At 42.7% G+C, this 22,819-nt stretch overlaps 1 protein-coding gene across 1 annotated transcript in view; it reads right to left on the minus strand.

Annotated features, from left to right (window-relative positions):
* The window catches only part of EEPD1 (endonuclease/exonuclease/phosphatase family domain containing 1), a 68,959-nt gene extending 54,146 nt beyond the window's left edge, over nt 1-14,813 (minus strand). The window contains exons 1-2 of the mRNA XM_083376815.1: nt 14,688-14,813; nt 12,743-13,721 (exon numbers count right to left, since the gene is read on the minus strand). Of these exons, the coding sequence (XP_083232941.1) occupies nt 12,743-13,593 (851 nt within the window). The 5' untranslated portion in view covers nt 13,594-13,721; nt 14,688-14,813. The remainder of the gene's footprint in view (nt 1-12,742; nt 13,722-14,687) is intronic.
* Nucleotides 14,814-22,819: the final 8,006 nt, after the last annotated feature.

Raw genomic sequence — 22,819 nt, forward strand, 5'->3', positions numbered from 1 at the left:
AAAAAAATTTCTTTGATGGTATTAAAAGTATTGTTGCAGGATGTAAACTATCGCAAGTAAAGCTGTATAAGTGGTGATTCAACTGTTTTAGGATTGCATTCAAGGTGCAGAATAGAATAGAATAGAATAGAATAGAATAGAATAGAATAGAATAGAATAGAATAGAATAGAATAGAATAGAATAGAATAGAATAGAGAAAAAGAGAAGAGAAGAGAAGAGAAGAGAAGAGAAGAGAAGAGAAGAGAAGAGAAGAGTGCTGGAAGGGACCTTGGAGGTCTTCTTGTCCAGCCCCCTGCTCAAGCAGGAGAACCTATACCATCTCAGATAGGTGAATATCTAGTCTCTTCTTAAAAATCTCCAGTGATGGAGTGCCCACAATTTCTGGGGGTAAGCTGTTCCACTGCTTGATTGTCCTCACTGTCTGGAATTCTCCTTAATTCCAGATTGCTTCTCTCTTTGATCAGTTTCTAACCATTGTTTCATGTCCTTCCCTCAGGTGCTTTGGTGAACAACCTGGCCCCTTCTGCCTTGTGGCAGCCCCTCAGATACTGGAACACTGCTATCATGTCTCCCCTATTTCTTCTTTTCTTTAGACTAGTCCAGGGGTAAGCAACCTCAGCTCTTTTATGACTCATGGGACTTCAACTACCAGAATTCCTGAGTCAGCTATGCTGGCTCAGGAATTCTGGGAGTTGAAGTCCATGAGTCATAAAAGAGCCGAGGTTGCCTACCCCTGGACTAGCCAAACCCAAGTCCCATAGCTGTTGTTCGTATGTTTTAGTCTCCAGGCCTTTGATCACCTTAGTTGCTTTTCTCTGAATTTTTTCCAAACTCTCAACATCTTTTTTGTGATATGATGACCAAAATTGGCTGTAGTATTCCAGGTGTGGTCTTACTATGGTTTTATAAAGCGGTAATAATACTTCACATGATCTTGATTCTATCCCTCTGTTTATACAACCCAGGACTGTATTAGCTGTTTTGGTTGCTGCTACACACTGTTGGCTCATAGTCAACTGATTGTCCACTAGGACTCCAAGGTTCCTCTCACAGCTGCTGTTTTTAAGCCACGTCTTGCCCAATCTGTATTTGTACCTTTGATTTTTCCTGCCTAGATGTAAGACTTTGCTTTTCTCCACATTGAAACTAATTTTGTTGGATAGGGCCCATTGTTCAAGTTTGTCAAGATCTTTTTGAATCCTGAGTTTGTCTTCTGTGGTGTTGGCTACTCCTGTCAGTTTGGTGTCATCTGCAAATTTGATGAGTTCCCCTTCAATTCCCTCATCTAAGTCATTTATGAAGATATTGAAGAGTACTGGGCCTAAGACGGAGCCTTGTGGTACCTTGTGGTATTACTATTGATACTACTTTTGGGGTTTTTTGCCACAATCATTCTACTTCTATTTGCAGGTTTTTATATTTTGTGATCTTCTCCAGTCCTTTTTCTTCTTTTCTGCTGTCTCCTGTTATTGCCAGGCCCACTATCCAGACTTCTTTGTCTTTCTCATTAATATTATTATTACATTTATAAACTAACAACAAATGTCATTGCATTTTATAAGAACTGTTAATTCTAGCTAAGACTTACAAATGAATCCCACCAAATAGAGCAATATATACATGCATTAACAGTTCTAGCCCTGAAAACAACTCAACTTCTGTTGGATGCCTTAAAACACATTTTCTAAGCGCAGGTGAGTCCTGGAAAGTATCAAGTTCACATGATGGCCAAGACAGGTAAACATTCACAAAAGATTCAGATAATTCTAAAAATTGCAAAATGTGGAAGAGCAATTGCATTAAAATGGCAGATCTGATAAGGCTTTACAAATAGCTGAGGAAAGAAAGAAAACAAAAGGCAAGGGAAAAAGGGAAAAATATTCCTAACTGAATGCAGATTTCCAGAGAATAGGAAGGAAAGGTAAGACCTTCTTAAGTGAACAATGCAAAGAAACAGAGGAAAACAATAGAATGGGAAAGATTAGAGATCTCTTCAAGATATTAAATATATCAAGGGAAAGATGGGCATGATAAAGGACAAAAATGGTAGGGACCTATCATAAACAGAAGAGATTAAGAAGAGGTGGCAAGTTTATATATAAGAACTATACATGAAGGATCTTAATAATAACTTTGATAACCATGATGGTGTGGTTGCTGATTCAAATCAGACATCGTTGAGTTTGAAGTCAAGTGGGCGTTAGGAAGCATTACCAACAGCAAAACTAATGGAGGTGATAGTATTCCAGTTGATCTATTAAAAATCCTAACAGAAGATGCTGTTAAAGAACTGCATTCAACATGACAGCAAATTTGGAAAACTCAACAGTGGCCATAGGATTAGATTTACATTCCAATCCCAAAGAAGGGCAATGCCAAAGAATGTTCAAACTACTGTACAATTGCGCTCATTTCACACACTAGCAGGGTTATGCTCAAAATCCTACAAATTAGGTTTCAGCAGTATGTGAACCAAGAACTAACAGAAGTACAAGCTGGATTTTGAAGAGGCAAACAAACTAGAGATAAAACTGCCAACATTAGCTGGAATATGGAGAAAGCAAGAGAGTTTCAGAAAAACATCTATTGTACTTCTCCTTCATTAACTATGATAAAGCCTTTGATTATGTAGATCATAACAAAGCGTGTCAAGTTCTTAAAGAGATGGGGGAGTATCAGACCACATTACTTGTCTCCTAAGACATCTGTATGAGGGTCAAAAAGCAACAGTGAAAACCAGAGATGGGACAACTGATTGGTTCAAAATAGGGAAAGGGGTATGACAAAGGTGTATATTGCTGCCTTCCTACATAACTTATATGTAGCGAACATCATGCAAAATGCCAGGCTGGAATAATCACAAACTAGAATTTAAAATTACCAAGAGAAATATCAGCAATCTCAGGCATGCAGATGATGCCTCTCAGCAGAAAGTGAAGAGAAACTAGAGAGCCTCTTGATGAGGCTGAAAGAGGAGAGTGCAAATGTTGGGTTGAAACTCAACATTTAAAAAACCTAAGATCATAGCATTTGGTCTGGTCATTTCCTGGCAAATAGAAGGCGAACAAATGGAAGCAGTGACAGATTTTATATTCTTAGGCTCCAAGTTCATTGCAGACGGTGACTGCAGTCATGAAATTAAAAGATTCTTGCTCTTTGGAAGGAAAGCTATGGGAAACCTAAACAGCAAACCTCACCTGGCCAACAAAGGTCCATATAGTCAAAGGTATGTTTTTGTATGGCTGTGAGAATTTGACCATAAAGCAGACTGAGCACTGAAGAACTGATGCTTTCAAATTGTGGTACTGGAGAAGATTCTTGAGAGTTCCTTGGACTGCAAGGAGATCAAATCAATCACTTCTAAAGGAAATCAACCCTTATTGTTCTTTGGAAAGACAGGTACTGAAGCTGAAGCTCAAATACTTTGGTCACCTAATGACAAGAGAGGACTCATTGAAAAAGATCCTGATGTTGGGAAAGACTGAAGGTAAAAGGAGAAGGAGATGGCAGAGGATGAGATGGTTAGAGGCTGAATAACAAATGCTGCTTTAAACAAAAAACAACACGCTGTATTTTAAAAAGAGAAACAAATCATTGCAGAAACTTAAGGTTTAGGAAACACAGTTTTCATAGCAATTATGTTTAATTTCCATACAATAGTAATCCTGTTATTGAAAATTCTCCTTCAAATTTTTTGTCAAATCCTTCTCTGGAATTTTTCAATGCTGTTCTGATTGTTCAATGCCAAGCAGATCAAGTGGAAAAAGTGAAGAACATAAGATATGCAGGAAGAAAGGATGAAATACTATTACTTGCATATTGTTGACATATTTTAGCTAGCATTTCTTTCACTGCGTATCTCAGACCTCCTTGAAGATGTCTGTAGACTGATTTTACAAAGTCAAGATGATGGCTGCAACTACACCATTAAAGCCTCACTGCCTTCTATGTGTTTTCCACAGGTCTGGCCACCATTTTAGGACTACATTTTCCTCTCATTCACTTGCCCCGAATATCTGCCTTTCTCAAATTATTCTATCCACTCCCTGTTGTTATTAGCTTTATGTCTGGAATATCAGGATGAAAGCATCTGTCTCTTTCCTCTGCATGCTAATTAATATCCAATTTTCATTTCCAATTGAGGCAAAAAAAGAATGCCAATCCTGCTACCATTCCTCCTTTACTTTTATGTTCTCTTTTATCAATGATTTTCTCATTGCGGGATTCTTAGGGCAGGAATCTTTTTGTGATACTATATTAAGCATTGTGGATGATTTTGTGTAAACACTTAGTATGTAGGAAGATACTGGCATATATGCATATAGGTGATATAGGGCTAGGACTGCAGGATCAGGTCTTTTCTGGACTGGTCCCTTTCTGCCCTCCCCCCAACCCACGACTTTCTTAAAAAACATCATTAAAATAATTGTCATATTGGTCCATGGAAATCCATTCTAAATTCATAGGTATATGAAAACTAATAATCAAAGTACAGAAGGCATAGAAGGGATACTGTAGATTGTCTAATTCAACATATACAAACACATTCATTGCAAGAATCTTATAATAGCCATCCAACCTCTGTTGAAACACCTAAAGTCCATCCTACCCTGAGACAGTCTACAGCAGGGGTGTCAAACTCAATTTCACTGAGGGCCTTATCAGCATTGCGGTTGCCCTCAAGGGGCCGGGTGGGTGTGGCCAGGGTGGGCGTGGCCTACTGGGTAGGCGTGGTTAGAGTGTGTATGGCCTACTGGGTGGGCGTGGCCATCTCTACATCGTTCGCATCAAGGGTGCCTATGGGGGCCTGGGCAGGAGTGGGACAGATCTGAGGGTCTCTGGCAGAAGGAGGGTCTCTGGGCCAGGGCCAAGGCAGTGGGGGCCGTTCCCTCACTGTTTCCAGGATGGCTTCACGGGCCACATGAAACCACTTCACGGGCCGGATCCGGCCCCCGGGCCTTGTGTTTGACATGTCTGGTCTACAGTGTTCCATTATTGAACAGCTTTTCCCATTTTCCTGATGTCTAATACAAACCTATTTCTTATATTTTAAATCCATTTTTCATGACTTTATTCTGGAACAACTCAGAACAATTCTGCTCCAACTTCTTTATGACAGTCCTTCTTATCTCTCACTGTCTTCTCTTCTTTAGGTTAAAGATACACAGCCCCTCTATTTTTTTTTTACTTTTTAAGTTGGTCTCCTCTAGATTTACTCCAGTCTGTCAGTGTCTTTCCAAAATACTGCAGCATTTGCAGTATTTTAGTATGCAATATTCTATATATGCTCTGACCAAGATAAAATAGAAACGATGACTTATCATTGGGATGCTATACTTCAATTGAATGCATTTGTCCTTTTGTAGCTGCCTCTCACTGTTCACTCATGCTCAATTTATGATCCACTAAAATATCCTGATCCTTTCTACAGATACTGCATGGTCCTCCCTTATTCCTTGTACCAACATTCTACTGATTTTTTTCCCCATGGAAACATAGGACTTTGTATCCATGCATCTTGAATTTCATCTTGTTTGCTTATTGACCTCATCCTTGAATCCTGACCAACTTGTCCTCTAAGGTCACTGTGGTCCTAGCAATTTTATGACATCTGTCAAAATGGAAATTACTCAAGTCATTTATAAATATGCTAAAGAGCATAAGGTCTGGAATTGAGGTTATTCAAGATTTTATTCCAGCTTGATACCATTTATTACTGATGTATGCTTATGCAGTATAGTTGTTCAAGCAACTCTGTATCCATGTAATGTTATCCAATCCAGCTGACATTTTGCCATTTTCTGTATTAAAATATTATGGAAGACTTTGTTGTGTTCTTTGTTGAAGTCGAGGTACTGTACTCAGTGTCCTCTACTTTCTAATGGTCAATTAAATTGATCACAGCATCAAAAATAGAGACCAGATTGGTTTGGCAAAATTATTCTAGATAAATATTTACAGGCTGTTAAGGACTGCATTATTTTTAAATGCTCCCAAATCAATGGTTTAATAATCTATTCCAGAGTTTTCTCATTATTAATGTAAATTTAGACTAAGATGTGGAAGCTTACCAGTTCTTCAGAACTTTTCAACAAGCAAATAGTTAGAGGGGATAAGACAGAAGCAAGACAATCTCCAAAACAGATTAGATGTTTTAACTCATGAAGATTAAAATCAGCTCCAAGATGAAATTCATGAGATAGTGCAGTCTCTGTTAAGTGTTGTTGGTATTTAATTAGCCCTATTCTTGAGGAAGCTATCTCTGAAATTGCAAAGATCATAGTCCCAGTCTATCCCTTGCTACCATATGATTCATATGCAGCAGAGAACAAAAAACAATTTTCAATAATTACATTTACTAATAATACTTTTTAAGCTGAAATTGATTTCTCACTGACTCTTGCATCCACCTCAGTTCTAGCAATAATTACTGATACATTGCAATTAAAGCTCAATATCTTTAATATGACTTTGAGACTGATTCAGGCATTAAACGTGAATATGTTATCAAAGATTATATAACAGACACTGGGGCCTTTTACATTGAATTACTGAACTTATTCAGACGAGACCATTTTGAAAAACGTGTTGAGAAACAATGTCCAAAGGAAGATTCAACCATGCTTGCCTGAATATAAGCAGGACTTTCTACATGATCAAGGATCCTGAATATTGCCATAATTCATAATCAGACACTTCCTTGGTATGAGTATCTTCATCTTCTTACTGGCCCATTTATCCTGGCCACTATTATGTGTTTCCCAAGACTAAGCACTAGCTTTGAAATAGGTTCTCGAAATATGCCATGAGAAGATCTGACTCAAATTAAGGAAGAAAACCAGGACTAAGAACACTGGTTTTAATATTAGATGAGGGTGAAAATAAGGATTGTTTATTGCATACTTTTTGTGCTCACCATCTTTGTGTTAATAACCCATGTTATTAAGCTTGTGTTTTTCCTGCTCTTTTATTACAGTTTGTCTTGGATATACGCCAGTGTATTATTAGAACAGCTACAAGAAAATACACACAGAGATAAAGGAAAAGATAAAGACAAAACAGACACACCTTGTTGCTCTGCCAAAGCAAGAAGAGTTTAAGCATGTAAAAATAAAGGACTAAATGTTTGCTGAAATAATTCTGGTATAGCAGCAAAGTTACAACAGACCTATGGCTGTCCAGCAATGCAGAAAAAATTGTGAGAAAAGGAATTCTCTATGCTTCTTTCTATGAGCTTAGAATATTAGCTTTCTAACATTTACCACAGGAAAAAATCCATATTTCCAGATATATTTAGTCACTCACGCACTCGTTACCTCCCATATAGATTACCGCAATGCTCTCTACATGGGGCTGCCCTTGAAGACCACCCGGAGGCTTCAGCTGGTGCAGAATGCAAGCGCACGGGTAGTGATGGGAGCATCCCGATACTCCCATATTACACCTCTCCTGCGTGAGCTGCATTGGTTACCGGTTGTCCTCCGGGTGAGATTTAAGGTGCTGGTACTTACCTTTAAAGCCCTACATGGCTTAGGCCCAGGATATTTGCAGGAAAGGAAAGATGAGGCTGGCCAGTAACAAGATGGACAGACATGGTTAAAGTAGCTATGGATATAGCATTGAAGACATGAAATACCAGGCTAGGGATAAATCATCATGGAGAAAAATCTACCTATGTGGTCACTAAGATCAACATTGATTTGATAGCACATAGTCAGGGTTATATAACAGACACTGTGGTCTTTTACATTTAATTACTGAACTTATTCAGATGAGACCATTTTGAAAAACATGCTGAGAAACAATGTCCAAAGGAAGATTCAACTATGCCTGAATAGAAGCAGGACTTTTTACATGATTAAGGATCCTGAATGTTGTCATATTTCATAATCAGACATTTCCTTTGTACCATATCTTCGTCTGCTTCATCTGCTGTGGAATAGGCTGCATTCCACAGAAGAAATAAACCTGCAATTTGAGGGTCTTCCTAGACTTATAGCTCTTGCTAAAAAGTAAGTGGAGTCCATGGCCAGGAAGTTCTTACCTATTATAGGTAAGTAAGCCATCTGTGGAGTAGTAAGTCTGGCAAAAATCACCCCCACCCATTACTACAAAATGGGACCACTACTGCAACACATTCCACTTAGAGCTGATCACAAAAACTACTCAGAAACTTTAACTGCTGCAAACTAACTCTTCTATCACTTCATAGATCAACTAAATCTTATTATGCTTTTTACTCCTCCCGCCCTCATTGAAATGACGATGATGATGATGATGATTCTGTTGTGTTGCATGTACACTGAGAGCTTCTGGACCAGAGACAAATCCCTTGTATCTAATCATACTTGGCCAAATAAATTTCTGTTCTGCTCTATTTTTGTTGTTATAACAGTAATTGACGATTAAAGGCAGTGCTTTTTTTGTCATAGAATGTACCGGAACAGAGTTCCAGCACCTTTTTTGACAGATTTTCCAAGTTTTAAAAGTAACTTTTGAAAATTTGATGTTTGGTCCACATGGACTTGAATCACCCTGTTTAGCGTAGCAGGTCGGCGGCAAAATCATTAAAATGGTGCATGCGGGCTGCTTGTGTGTCAAGTCTGATGCATGCGTACTTTGTCTGCTTGGCTTGGGCCACTGCTCAGCTTGTGATTGGTCAGTAAGCTGTGTGCTTACTGCGGACGATGACCATTATGTTTCGTTACACAACTGTGTGGGTGTGTGTACAATGATTGACTGCGTGCAAAAGGTAAATAAAAGATTAACAAAATGTGAGTTCTGGCACCTTTTTTCTTACAAAAAAAGCACTGATTAAAGGTAATGCACAAGCATCATTATTACAAAATTCTTGAATGTTGTTGCTATTATTATTGCCATTGTTATTAATGTTACAGGTTTTAAATTTTGATTTTAGTTGTTCAGCATCTTTAGAACAGAATGAAATATGAAATATATAAATGATAAACAAATGAATGTGCTATTAAGCTAGATTAGCAACAGTAGGGCAGCCATCATTGGATATGAGATGGACGGCAAATAAATTTTCTAAATAAATAAATAAATGGTTTCTTTTGCTTCTATAAAAATTCACAAAGCTATGCATGCATCCTGCAAAATGCACAGTTTTTGATTACATGTTAAATGATGTTGTGAAAGAGAATTGCAGCAAAGTCTTCCGCTTCAAAAGCACAAATTGCTCAACCCAGAGGCACTTGTCACTGTTCCATCATACTTAGATTTTGTAAAAAATAAAAAAGGCAGTTCAATCTCTGTACTGCTGACACATGAATAAGAACTACTGTATTTGTCAGGTTCATATTACCGAGCAAGTATAACCACAGCAAGCATACTTTATATATATAAATATATTCAAACTATTGGTCCATTAAAGAATATTGCTATTCATATAATATTCCATAAAACTCTTTGTTCATATTTTTTCCTAATGGAAACTGGAACAGCAATAAGTTACAACAACCTTGCATTTTTGCAGCATTGAATCTGATAAACATTTTTAAAGACTTAAGACAAATTATTTTAGCATTGTTAATAATCAAAGCAATGCCTGTCAGACTTGTTTCCCTTCCTGAGAATCATACTTTATTTAGCAATATTGATCATTCCAACTCTGATTTTTTTGTCCTAAAATAGGTGAACTAGAATGTGGATAAGTAGATTTAAATTCTATTTGTGTAGATGCACCCTTAAGACTGACTTAAACACACGCCTAAGCAAGAGATGGCTGGAGCTGCAGGGCTGTCAGAACTCAGCGGAAGCGCAAGGATTAGCACTTCTTCTGGGTTGTCAGGACTCAGTGGAAGCGCCAGGATCAGTGCCAGGCTCCAGATGGAGCTCGGTGCTGATCCTGGCGCTTCTGTGCCCAGAAGAAGCGCCAATCAGCTAGAATGTTGCAGCATTTCCAGGGTCTTGTGATTTACATTCAGATGCTTAGCAACTGATTCATATTTATGATGGTCACAGAGTCCCAGGGTCATGTGAAGTGACCAAAATCTGCTGAAACCACCCAGCAGACGGGGGAAATAAAAACCAAACCCCACCCCACCCCTGCTGCCAATCCTCAACAGAAATGCTCACAACAATGAAAACCTCGGACAGGAGGAAGAGCACCGCCGGGTGGGCAGGCAAGTGTCTTGCTCGGCTGTGGCTTGGAGGCACTTTTTTCAGTGCCATTGTAACTTCGAACAGTCACTAAGCGAACTGTTGTAAGTCGAGGACTACCTGTACTTCATCACTTTTTTATTTATTTTTTTGCTCACCAAGTTTTTGACACCTTGCAAGGCGACTGGTGGTACTTGGATGTTTCCATATCCTAAAAGTGATACAATGGATGAAAAGGTTGAAAAGCCCTGCTCCAGAGCACCTGAAGCCAGGACAAGAAGCAATAGATGGAAACTAACCAAAGAGAGAAATAACCTATAACTAAGGAGAAACTTCCTGACAGTTAGAACCATTAACCAGTGGAACAACTTGTCTCCAGAAGTTGTGAATGCTATAACACTGGAAGTTTTTAAGAAGCTATTGGACAACGATTTCTCTGAAATGGTATAGGATTTCCTGCCTGAGCAGGGGGTTGGACTAGAAGACCTCCAAGGTCAGTTCCAACTCTGTTATTCTATATTCTTTTACACCAGCAACATCACCTGACTATGGAGTGCTAAAATGCAAACAAAAATGCTATTGCATAAGGTTTTTTATCTAGATCAAAAATACCTAAATGAGTGAATTTTTTGCAGAGGTTTCTCAAGGTGGTTATCATATTAAGTCCATCCTTAAATTTATCAAGATAAAGAAGCCTATAAACTTTGCACTCCACAATACATCTGTTATGTCACAACCTCTAATAACTCATATTCAAGCTGACTGTAAAATAGTGTTCCAGTCACACTAAAAGTCATAATCCGTTTTAAGTGCTAAGGTGTGGTAGTATTTCAACCTCCTCTCATCTCCTCAAATGCTATTGATCCAACCATACCTCCTTGCAATAATAAAAGATGAAATAAAAATAATACAGGGAATTGAACTTCCAGGGACACTACAGTACTCTTTAAACTGGCATTGCCACATTTCATTATTGTATGCTATTACTAGGACAAAGTTATGCTGAGTTAACTTGGTTAATCTCAAAAAGTTAAACTAACTCAGATTTGGCAAATATTTGATGGAAGCTATCAGGAAATACCAGGCATGGTGGAGCAGTGGGCTAATGCCTCCTTAAGTAACACCAGCTGCCTGCAATTAGTGCAGGTTCGAGTCCCACCAGGCTCAAGGTTGACTCAGCCTTCCATCCTTCCGAGGTAGGTAAAATGAGGACCCAGATTGTTGGGGGCAATAAGCTGACTTTGTAATAATGCCGCTGGGGTGTGTGTGAAAGCCCTAATAAGCAGGCATATACATAGAATGAAGGCTACTGCTAAGCTTGTAAGCCGCCCTGAGTCTTCGGAGAAGGGCGAGATATAAATGGAATTAAAATAAAATAAATAAATAAATAAATATAAATAGGAAAGGACAGGACAGGACAGGACAGAAAAGGAAAGGAAAGGAAACGAAAGGAAACGAAAGGGGAAAAGGAAAGGAAAAGAATCCCACTTCGATATTGTTGCCAAGAACAATAGCATTGTCTATGAAGTAGTCAGAATATGAGAGTTTTTGATTACCAATTAAAATCAATATATAGAAAAATAAACCAGCTTTAAGTTTGTGGCACTGTTTCAAACGGCAATCTATAGATGAAAAATAAATACAAGCTAAAACTTTAAGAAAGATCATCTGGAAAAGAGCCATTTAAAATACAAAGCGAAGGCAGGAAAATATAGAAATATGAACTACAATAGTCTGAATATCACCTTAAACTACCAACAATTACTCTGGAACTTATGCCAGGAGCAATTAAAACTATCAAAAGCTACTCCTGTAAAATGCACAAAGAAATTTTCCTGTTTACATATCTATTGCATTAGTGGGATATAGGTCCATTAAGCAATTCATTAAATAAAATCTTGCATATTTTCACAATTGTTTACATTATACCAACAGGATGAAAATCTAGGCTGCATGATAAATTGACAGAGTTAATGTCTGGCTTTACACAGTAAGCCAAAACAAATAAATTTATTGTTTAGAACAAATTATTAAGTAGATAAAATGTCCTGAAGCAACAGCTTAGCGAGTTGTACATTACACAGTGGCTGTTTTAAACTTCAAACTTTTATATGTGGTTTACAGATTAAAAGGGACTGAATTCATCTCCTCACTTACATTTTGTTTGCTTAATCCAAGAGTAGGTCATCTGAGCTCCAGGGCTACATGTGTGCCCTGAACTCCAGAACCATGTCAGATCACAGTTGTTGAAAATTGATGGTATGATTTCCTATCAGTTTGTTAAAAAAACAATAAAACTATAGTGCCAGCCATAAAATCATCACCCTAAGAAATATAATGACTTGGTAAATTCATAAATAAGCCATGAATCATTACACTGATTTTTTATTTTTTTGCCATTCAAGCATGTTCGATTCATGGTGTATACCTGACAGATCACTGAAGTTTCTTGACAAAGTTTTTTAGAAGTGGTTTGCCATTGCCCCCTTCCTAGGGCTAAGAGAAAGTGACCGGTATGCTGGGCATATTAGGATGAACATGTAGGATCTAAGGAAGCAGCAGAAGAGAAACAAACAAACAAACAAACAAAAATCAATATTTCTGGACCTCGTGTCATACCTGTTCTCCAACAGAGTCATGCAAACAACTTCTCGCACACCAGGATTGTTGGCTTTTTCAACAGAACAGTTTTGCAGATTCCAGGTAGCCACCCTCAGCACAGGTCGCCCATCCCGCACCCCACCAAACATTTCCACTGAGGGCCGTGTAGAGATCATCTGTGTTGGCCCTCCAGGAGGAAAATCCAAATCCTCACTCTGGAGGCTCAGGGATGTGGGGCTTGGGTGAGGCTTGACAATGAAATTAAGGCCACCATTAGTATTTGTGGAAGGGGGTCTTGACCGTTCTGCAAAGATTTGTTGTCGGATTTTGTCCAAGAATGAAGAGTTGATACAGTCCATCTTGACCAAGTCCTCAATACTTTTAAAGGGCCCATGCTCTTTGCGGTATTCTACAATATTGTTGGCAATCTTTTCTGTGATACCACGGATGCTCATGAGTTGAGCAGGGGTGGCTGTGTTAATGTTGATTTTAGAAGCTGAAAGGTGATCCAGATTCTGGTCTTTTCTTAAAGAGCTGGGCGAGTGCTGTGCAGAATTACCTTTGCTGTTCACACAGATCTCAAACTTCACCTGCTCCAGCTTGGCAGCTCCAACTCCACTCACCAAGGCCAAGTCTTCAACTTTCTTGAAGCCACCAATATACTCACGATATTCCACAATGTTTTGGGCTACCATCCTGGTAACCCCAGGAAGTGTCATGAGCTCCTCCTCTGTGGCTGTGTTAATATTCAGCCTCTCCTGGTTCACTAGGATGTTGCTGAAATTGCATGCTGCACTGAATTTACGGCTATGGCAAAGATCCGAAGGGTCTCGGGGAATGGAACGGTGGCAGCCAAGGTTACCCCCCATCGTTATTTTATCTTGCAATGATCCCAAATCAAAGTGGCTTGTTTTCCAGCTTAAACAGGACAAGCAACCTCCAGGCAGAGACGGCTTGCAAGACCTTCAGGTTGAAATGACAGTTCTGCAGAGAAGTTCTGAAGAAAAAGGACAAACGGCAAAGCGCCTTTCAGAAAACCCTGGTAACATCACGGGAGGGTGAGAAAGTAAGCAATGCTTAAAATCAGAATTGCGAGGCTGGAGTAATCGCTGGCTTCCGAAGGTACTTCAGCTGCCAAGCCGTGGAGAAAGCTAAAAATACTCTAAGCACACGCACACAGCCACCCTCGCGCGATTAAAGTTCAACAACAAAAGCTGCGGGTCAATAAGCCTGCCTCTTTTTTCACCCCTTCCCCCTTGAATGGAAGAGAGCCTTTCTCGTCCCCCTTGTTTCCGCCGGGCAGGCGAAGCGTCCCACATTTGAAGGAACCGCACCTTCCAGTCGACCAAGTCTCTCCAGAGCCTCTGCAGCGCTGCGGTCCTAAAGGGGCATCTCGCCGGGGAGCATCCGAGCTCCAGGAAACAACGCAGTTCCTTTTCTAGCAGCTCGTCGCCCCCGTCCCTCCCGTGGGGCTTTTCCCTTCCGATCTCCGCCAGTGAATTTCTCAACCTCACTGCCTTTTGCAAAGCCAAAAGGGGGGGGGGGAGGACGAGATCCAACACCTTGCCCGCCGCCCTCCTTGGGTTTTCTCAGTGCTCTTCCCCCGCAAGGTCGGCGGGTGTTTCTGCTTTCCTCCACACTCACTCCGGCAATCGCCCTTGGAGGGCTCGAAGCCGTCCTCCTCTTGCGGACAAGACAAACCAGCCTCCGGGGCCAGCAGCTATGTCACAGCCCGACTTGTTACACGCGCGAGTTGTTCAGCTTAGGGGCGGCACGGGGCAGCAATGGCCGGGACCGCCTCAAAGCACAGCGGAGGCGGGGCCTCCGCTCTCGGGCTGGGATTGTCTGCGCTGTTGGCGGTGGGCTAACCGGCTGCCAGACGGCTAAATCCGGCTGCAGAGGCTAAGACGCCGAACTTTGGAAGCTCAGTTGCCCCTTCCCGTCCTTGCATATACATACAAACCTTTGGCCTTGTGAGTCCAGGCTGCATCTGACTGTCCCTCAAGAGTGCCTCATCCTTCGGGCCTCTGCACACGGCGTGACTTGCACATTAAGTGGCCCTCTATGCTAGATATGCAAACGCTTCCTGCGCTCGTGGGTGGAGGAGGATTTGCCTGGCGGAACCTCAATTTACAGGGACGACAGGAGAGAGGGACTTCGACAGGTCAGGCACAGATAGAAACAGGAGGTTATCACGTGCTTTTCCAGCTAATGCGTCCAAGAGCTTTTGGCATTTGGCAGGTTACTGAAGCTTCTTGGACTTGAAAGAGTTCTCCGGTGGTTAATCAGCTAATGCTGGTAATTCCGAAAAGTGCAACTGGTAAAAAAAGAGTCTAGAAACATTATCTCCTGGGCTAAACAAACGGCTCGTCACTGCTCAGTAATGGGCTGCTCATACTGGAGAAAGATCCTGGGTTTTTCCGAAGGAGGTTTTACGGGGAGATTAGTCAAAAGTGTGTGTGGGGGGGGGCGTTCAGATGTTTTCACCTTTCGGTTGTCAGGCCTTGGGGAAAACGGGAGGAGGGTCTTCTGAAAGCAAGTGCCTCTTCTTTAGTGATTGTATGGCACTTGGGAAAGTGCAGAGGTATCAAATATGCATGAAGCATGGAATAATAATTGTATTAAATTTGTATGCTGGTCGACTTCCAACAATTCTATGGGACAATTCATAACAATCCAACAAAGATATTATAATAAAATCAATAACAAAGATAAAAGATGGTGGACTCCATGAAACAGAGGTCTCATTCTCACTCATTTTCACAAAGGTCTGGGTGAATTGTTGCATTCCTTCATCTCTTTGTCCCAGAAGCAGCAGTGCGTTTCTTTTTTTCTCCCCCACCCCAACTACATAAAAACATCTGCAGTGGTAATAAAGCTACCCAAGGAAAGGTTAATAGGAACCAAACACTAATATTAAAACCAATTGTGGCTTGGTTCATGGTGAAATCTTCCTTGGATGACACAAAATGTAAATGGCAGCGTGGTATGATGTGGTGAGATAATATATGGAGAAACAGGATACTATTAGACGCCCCTGCCTCCACCTCCTACTTCATTAGATGATGGAGAAGATTGAAAGAGAGCTGTTAGTTGGGGTGGGGGGGGAATTAAAGGAAAAGTTTTTTAAAATTGCAGATCTTTCTTTATAATATTGTAGAAAACAGCCAATCAATGCTGTTTTTCCTCAGGTATACTGTAGATTTAATCACCCTTTTTCAGAGCTAAAAATGCCTGAAAAGAAAAAATACATTTCACTGAACAAAATGAGCCAATTTCATAGTATGAGGCTGTAATGTAGTGGTCCGACGCAAGGAAGAGACGCCAGCCGGAGTACGTGTTCAGCTCTTTATTGTGGGGGGGGGGGGTGCGTACTGAAGAACAAGGGCTACCTGGCCTCCTTATATACCTGGCCAGATAGGCAGCTAGCCAATGGGGTTGGCCCTAGGTTTCCCGCCAAAACTGGGTTTCCCGCCAAAACCGTCCAGGCCAACGCCCCCTAGTGGCCGCTGCTATGCAGATGCCTGCACCTGGATACATAACAGAGGCCATTCATTATTCCTGAATTCAAATTTTTGTTCAGTTCTGAAGCCCACTTAATATAACTCAAGGATTGACTTCATGCTAAGCCATAATTTAATTATAGTTTACTGAATAAAAGTTGTGAGTTGTGAGCTCACAAGATGCTAAGTCAGAAGATGCTATTTAAATTAACATGTTGTGTGAACCAAGCTTAAATTTCAACCTAAGACATAGATAGCGTAGATTAGTTGTGAGAAGGAGGTGGGAGATTCTCAGGAATGGTGTCATAGGGCAGGAGCCCTGTAGTGGATTAACAGGAGACATGATTAGGATGACGACTAGCATATTCAGGTAAACATTCAAATGGAGACAGGAATTTTTTTCCCCTTTAATCATTTATTTGAATACTGGGTTAACTGTGAATTGAATTAAACCCTGGAATGCAACACTGATAAAATTGCAACCTGGGACTTTGTACTTAGAAGGAAATGCCAGGCAGTGAGATGTCCAGATTGTTCCAAATATTAGTTATTTTGAGGTGCTTTCTGTTTCTTCTCAGTATACTTAAAGTTGAAGAACATAAGTTCATTATAAAAGCTCCTGTTCAGATCTATGCCAAAACAAAATAAAAATGTATTAAACAAATAAACTGTAACTTAATTTTGTGATAGAAGGAGCAAGTAAAAAAACCTAACCAGGAAAATGGATTAAAAGACCAAATTTATTTCATACCATCTTGCATTTGCAAGACCATGTTAGCTGAATCTTTGTATGAAGAAATTGGAAGGCAGTTCATTTTTAAACAATTCTGACATTTAACCAGTAAATTTGCATCCATCTATACTTGATTAGATAGTTTATACCAGTATTTTATTATTATTATTATTATTTTTGCCACGCCTCCTGAAAGATGGCCGCTCGCAGCTGATCGCGGAGATCAAAGGGAGCGAGTTTGGCATGGGGCCCTGCAGGGGGCTGTTGTTCGCTAGCCCGGATGGGTGACAGGACCCTCCGAGGCTTCGGTGGAGCCCGTAATGAGCGCCAGCAATGTCGACGGGGCGGTGCTAGAGGGGACAGCGAGGCGGCGAGAGGCAAGGCTCCCAGACACGAAATAACTGAGCGGAATGGCTCGATCAGGCAGGCGGACAAATTACAACGGCCGACAGCAGCCGGCGGCACCCCACGGCAGCCTGTAAAACGGCCGACAATGGGCGGGCTGCAACGTGCAGTTTACAGCTTTTACTGGCTCATTCAGACCGGCAGAAAACATATATTAGCCAACAGCGGCCGGTGGCATCTTGCGGCGGCCTCCAAATCAGCTGATAAACGGCCTGCTATGATACGCGGTGTGCGGAAGCCTGCAACGGACCTGCAACGACCTGAACGATCTCCCTTTAACAAACAAACGGTCCGGTCCTGCAGCCACCTGCGGAGGAGCTGTAACGACCTGGGGCTGCCTAGAAAGGTGGTCCGGACGGCGAGGCTCCAGAATTTGTGGCTGCTGACCCCCATCTTCCCATCTATTAGATCAACGAGCTTTCCCCCCGACGGAGGTCTTTGGGATGATGGCCACCGTCCGATGGTTTGAGCACCATTTAAAACCCTCCTGAATCTGGTCTGGAGGGTGGAATCACCAGGGACCACCTGAAGCTTAAAATGGAGGTGGGATGTGCCAGATGGCCCCCGAGATAGCAGTTATCCCCTCGGGATCATACTTTAAATCTAGATAATCCCTCCTTCATTTTCTTTCTCCGGAGACTGATTACAGCTCCTCGGTCGCGATGACATCTAGGACATGGAGATAGATGAACTACCACCGCTCATCACCGGAGCTACAAAGTTCTCCACCAACAGACTATTCTAGCAACCACCGGACTCTCTCTCCTCCTGCGACCTACCCAGGGCTGGATGGTGGTCCCCTGAGATCCTGGTCACTGTGAGAGGGTGACCATGTTTTCAAGAGCCACTACTTCAGCTCTGTGGACTTAATATGCAGTTGTTCCAGCCAACTCGTCCTTTACTCCTATTTCCACCACTGATGGCTTACACAAGAAACGAGCTACTTGCCCTGAGAGCTTCCCCCCTCTCTCAGATGTGGCCATCAAACCTATGCCGCCGTTTCCTTAATGACGGGTCCTGGGACCCCGAGAGGTGGCATGGCGCCAAGAAGAGGTTTTTGGGTTTTTGTTTTAAATTTTTTTGAAGGGTTAGGGAAGGGGGAGGGTCAGGCCCAGCAGAATGAGGGGAAGATCCTACCGGACCTGTCTCAGTCTAGGTTGGCCAATGGCCGCGGCAATATGAGGGCCGGGGAGAGTCTTGTGACCCAGGAGGATGGGATAGGGATACCGATCCCCACGGTAATTGGGAATGGCAGCAGATGGATGAGCAGAGGGCCATATCGTAATCTGAGATCACGCCCCCGCTATCTTCAAGCTGTGGCGCGCTCTGACGCTCGGGCTCTCACCTGCTGTCCTGGGGAAGAGGGAGGGCAGACACCTGAGCTCAGGCTGATCTATTTTAATGCCAGGTCTGTTGTGAATAAAGCTCCCCTCATCCATGATTTGATTGAGGAGGAAGACGCAGACCTGGCGTGCATCACGGAAACCTGGTTGGGCCTAGAGGGAGGGGTCCCTCTGACTGATTTATCCCCTCCAGGTTTCCGTGTGCTACATCAACCTCGAGCTCAGGGTAGGGGAGGTGGCGTGGCGGTCATTATCAGAGAAACCCTCCATCTGCGGGAGGCCACTGCCCCTCAGATAGACGGATGTGAATCCCTCCTCTTAAGATGGGGTCCTGGTGGTCAGTTGGGCCTACTTCTGGTATACCTCTCTCCAAGCTGCACAGCAACAGTTCTACCCAAGCTACTTGACGCCATCTCAGGATTGGCGGTTGAATTTCCAAAACTTATGGTACTGAGAGACTTTAATCTACCTTCCCTGGGCAGTGCATCAGAAGTGGCCTGAGAGTTCATGGCTTCCATGACAGCCATGGACCTGACCCAAATTACTCAGGACCCAACGCATGAGGGAGGAAACATGCCTGATCTTATTTTTATCTCTGGGCAATGGCTAAATGGACTGGGTGGGGTTACTCCAACATCACAACCCCTTTCATGGACAGACCATTATCTCCTGCGGTTGGGCCTCCGTCACGTCACCCCCCGCTGTCTGGAGGCAGAACCGACCAGGTGGTTCCACCCCAGGTGCCTGATGGACCCAGATAAATTCCAGATGGCGCTTGGACTGATTCCCACCTCCCTCTCCCACAGCCCGGTCGAGTCCTTAGTTATAGCTCTAATTGGGGCCCCAGTTTGTTTTTACTATTGTTTTTCACTATTGTTCAATCTGTATACCTACCTTACTCTGTACACCGCCCTGAGTCCCTCGGGAGAAGGGCGGTTTATAAAAACAAACAAATAAATAAATAAATAAATAAATAATGCCTGGCAACAGGCTGCTTCGGAGGCTCTCGACCGCGTTGTCCCTTTGCGGCCTCTGACCCGGCGCAAGTCCCGACTCGCTCCTTGGTTCTCCAAGGACCTGCGGGAGATGAAATGCCAGGGAAGGGGCCTAGAGAGCATTTGGAGAACCAGTCGGTCTGAGTCTGACCGAACACAGTTAAGATCCTTTTCTAGATCTTATCTTGTGGCAATGAGGGTGGCAAAGCGCGCCTATTTCACCACCCTCATTGCGTCCGCAGATAACCGCCCGGCCGCCCTATTTAGAGTGGTCCGCTCCCTTTTAAATCAAGAGACGGGAGAGGACCCCCTACATGGACGGGCTGAGGAATTTAGTAAATATCTGGTGGACAAAATTGCTCAGATTCGGGCTGGTCTGGACTCTGACTGGGCAGTATCTGACGAGAGGAAAACGATGAATTTGGCCGAGTACATTTGGGAAGAGTTCAATCCTGGGACTCCGGATGAAGTGGACAAGATCATGGGGAGACTAAGTGCTGCCACATGTTTGTTGGACCCGTGTCTCTCCTGGCTAGTCTATGCATCTCGGGAGGTTACACGAGGCTGGCTCCTAGCAGTTATCAATGCCTCACTGAGTGAGGGGTACTTCCCTGCCGCCTTGAAAGAGGCGGTGGTAAGGCCCCTCCTCAAGAAAACGGCATTAGATCCAGCTGTTTTAAACAACTTCCGTCCTGTCTCCAACCTTTGCTTCCTTGCGAAGGTCGTTGAGAGCGTGGTGGCACGACAGCTCCCTTTGAACCTGGAGGAAGCTGAATATCTAGATCCGTACCAATCGGGTTTCAGACCCGGGCATAGCACGGAGACGGCATTGGTCGCACTGGTGAATGATCTCTGGCGGGCCCGAGATAGAGGTTATTCCTCTGTCCTGGTCCTATTAGATCTCTCAGCGGCTTTTGATACCATCGACCATGGTATCTTACTGCGTCGTCTTGAGGGGTTGGGAGTGGGAGGCACCGTTCTGCGGTGGTTCTCCTCCTACCTCTCGGACCGTTCGCAGACGGTGTTAGCAGGAGGGCAGAGATCAAGCCCTAGGCCTCTTAGTTGTGGAGTGCCTCAGGGATCGGTGCTCTCGCCCCTCCTGTTCAACATCTATATGAAGCCGCTGGGAGAGATTATCCGTGGCTTCGGGGTGAAATATCATCAATATGCTGATGATACCCAGCTTTTCATCTCCACCCCGAACCAACCCAGTGATGCCCTCGATGTGATGTCCCGTTGCCTAGAAGCGGTACAGATTTGGATGGGAGAAAACAGGCTTCGACTCAACCCGGCCAAGACTGAGTGGCTCTACATACCGTCATCTCGTTTAGTCCAAGAGGTTCCATCTTTGACTATAGGAGGAGAGATGTTACCTCCCATTGATAAAGCACGCAATCTGGGCGTCCTCCTAGATTCACGACTCAGTTTTGAAGATCATATTGGAGTCGTGGCTAGGGAGGCATTTGCAAAGATTCGCCTTATATACCAATTGCGCCCCTTTTTGGACCGAGATGCCCTACGTACAGTCACCCACGCACTCGTTACCTCCCGTATAGATTACTGTAATGCTCTCTACATGGGGCTGCCCTTGAAGACCACCCGGAGGCTTCAGCTGGTGCAGAGTGCAGCTGCACGGGTTGTGATGGGAGCACCCCGATACTCCCATATTACACCCCTCCTGCGTGAGCTGCATTGGCTACCGGTTGCCCTCCGGGTGAGATTTAAGGTGCTGGTACTTACCTTTAAAGCCCTACATGGCTTAGGCCCGGGATACTTGCAGGACCATCTGCTGCCGGGAACAAATTCCCATCGCCCAGTACGCTCACACAGAGAAGGCCTCCTCAGGGTACCGTCAGCTAGGCAATGTCGGCTGGCAACCCCCAGGGGGAGGGCCTTCTCTGTGGGAGCGCCAGCCCTATGGAATCAGCTCCCCCCTGAGCTTCGGATGGCCCAAAATCTCCAATCCTTTCGCCGTGGCCTCAAAACACTCCTTTTCCACCAGGCTGACCTGGACTGACAGGCATTTTAATTAATTATATTTAGAATTTTTAATTTATTTTTAGTTTTTAATTTTATTTTTATCTTGATTTCTGTACTTATTATATGTTTTGTTGTTAGCCTCCCTGAGTCCTTCAGGAGATAGGGCGGGATATAAATCCCATCAATAAATAAATAAATAAATAAATTTCAATTTGACATATTTTCAATTTAGTAGACAAAACATTAGTCCAAATCTCATTAACTATGCCTCTATTCCTTATATACCCACTTTATTCCTTTATTCAGCATATGCATTATATTATGCTGGATGCTCTTCTCTGACATCAAACAGGAACACAATCTAAAAAAGTCTCTAGATGACAGAAAAATCAAGTCTGAAAATTTTGTAGTGCTTTTAGGAGGGTGACTACCGTATTTATCTAAGACAGCTGAATGACTAGAATCCCAACTATTATTAAATATAGTCTTAAATCATGTTAGATAAATAACTATCAGGATGTGCTCTGTTAGCCTCAGGGAGAAATAGTTGATCAGTTGTGATCAGGGCTTTTTTTCTCATAGAATGCTCAGAACGGAGTTCCGGCACCTTTTTTGGATGGAACCTTGTAGGGAGGGCAAGGAGGGTTGTATGACACGTGTGAGTTCTGGCACCTTTTTCTTTTACAAAAAAAGCACTGGTTGTGATAATAGTTGCCTTATTTTGGAAAAAGGAGTTTTGCAATCATATTGAGGCTATAGAATTTTGTTCATCAATTTGGAGAGGAAGGTTGTATAAAGGGCATGGGGAAGATTCCCACTCTCCAAATGTTCTGTAGAGTGTTATAAAGTTGCTCACTTTCTACATTTGTTTCTGAAAAGTCACATTCAGTGGCCATATTTAGGCAAGGACCTCAGTTTATTCCAGGGTGTTAAACTCTCAATGTCACGTGACGTGTCATGATGTATCACAACTTTTTTTCCATTGCTGGCAATGGGGTGGGCGTGGTTCGGCATGACGCATCCAGCCCATGGGCCGGTAGTTTGACACCCCTGGTTTATTCCAACTTAAACAAAAAGGTGAAATCTGAAAGCAGTTATACATTTCTACTGAGGCTGAGAATTAAAGAGGGTTTGGA

This window comes from Vipera ursinii, assembly GCF_947247035.1.
Source record: "Vipera ursinii genome assembly, chromosome: Z".
NCBI lineage: Eukaryota > Metazoa > Chordata > Lepidosauria > Squamata > Viperidae > Vipera > Vipera ursinii.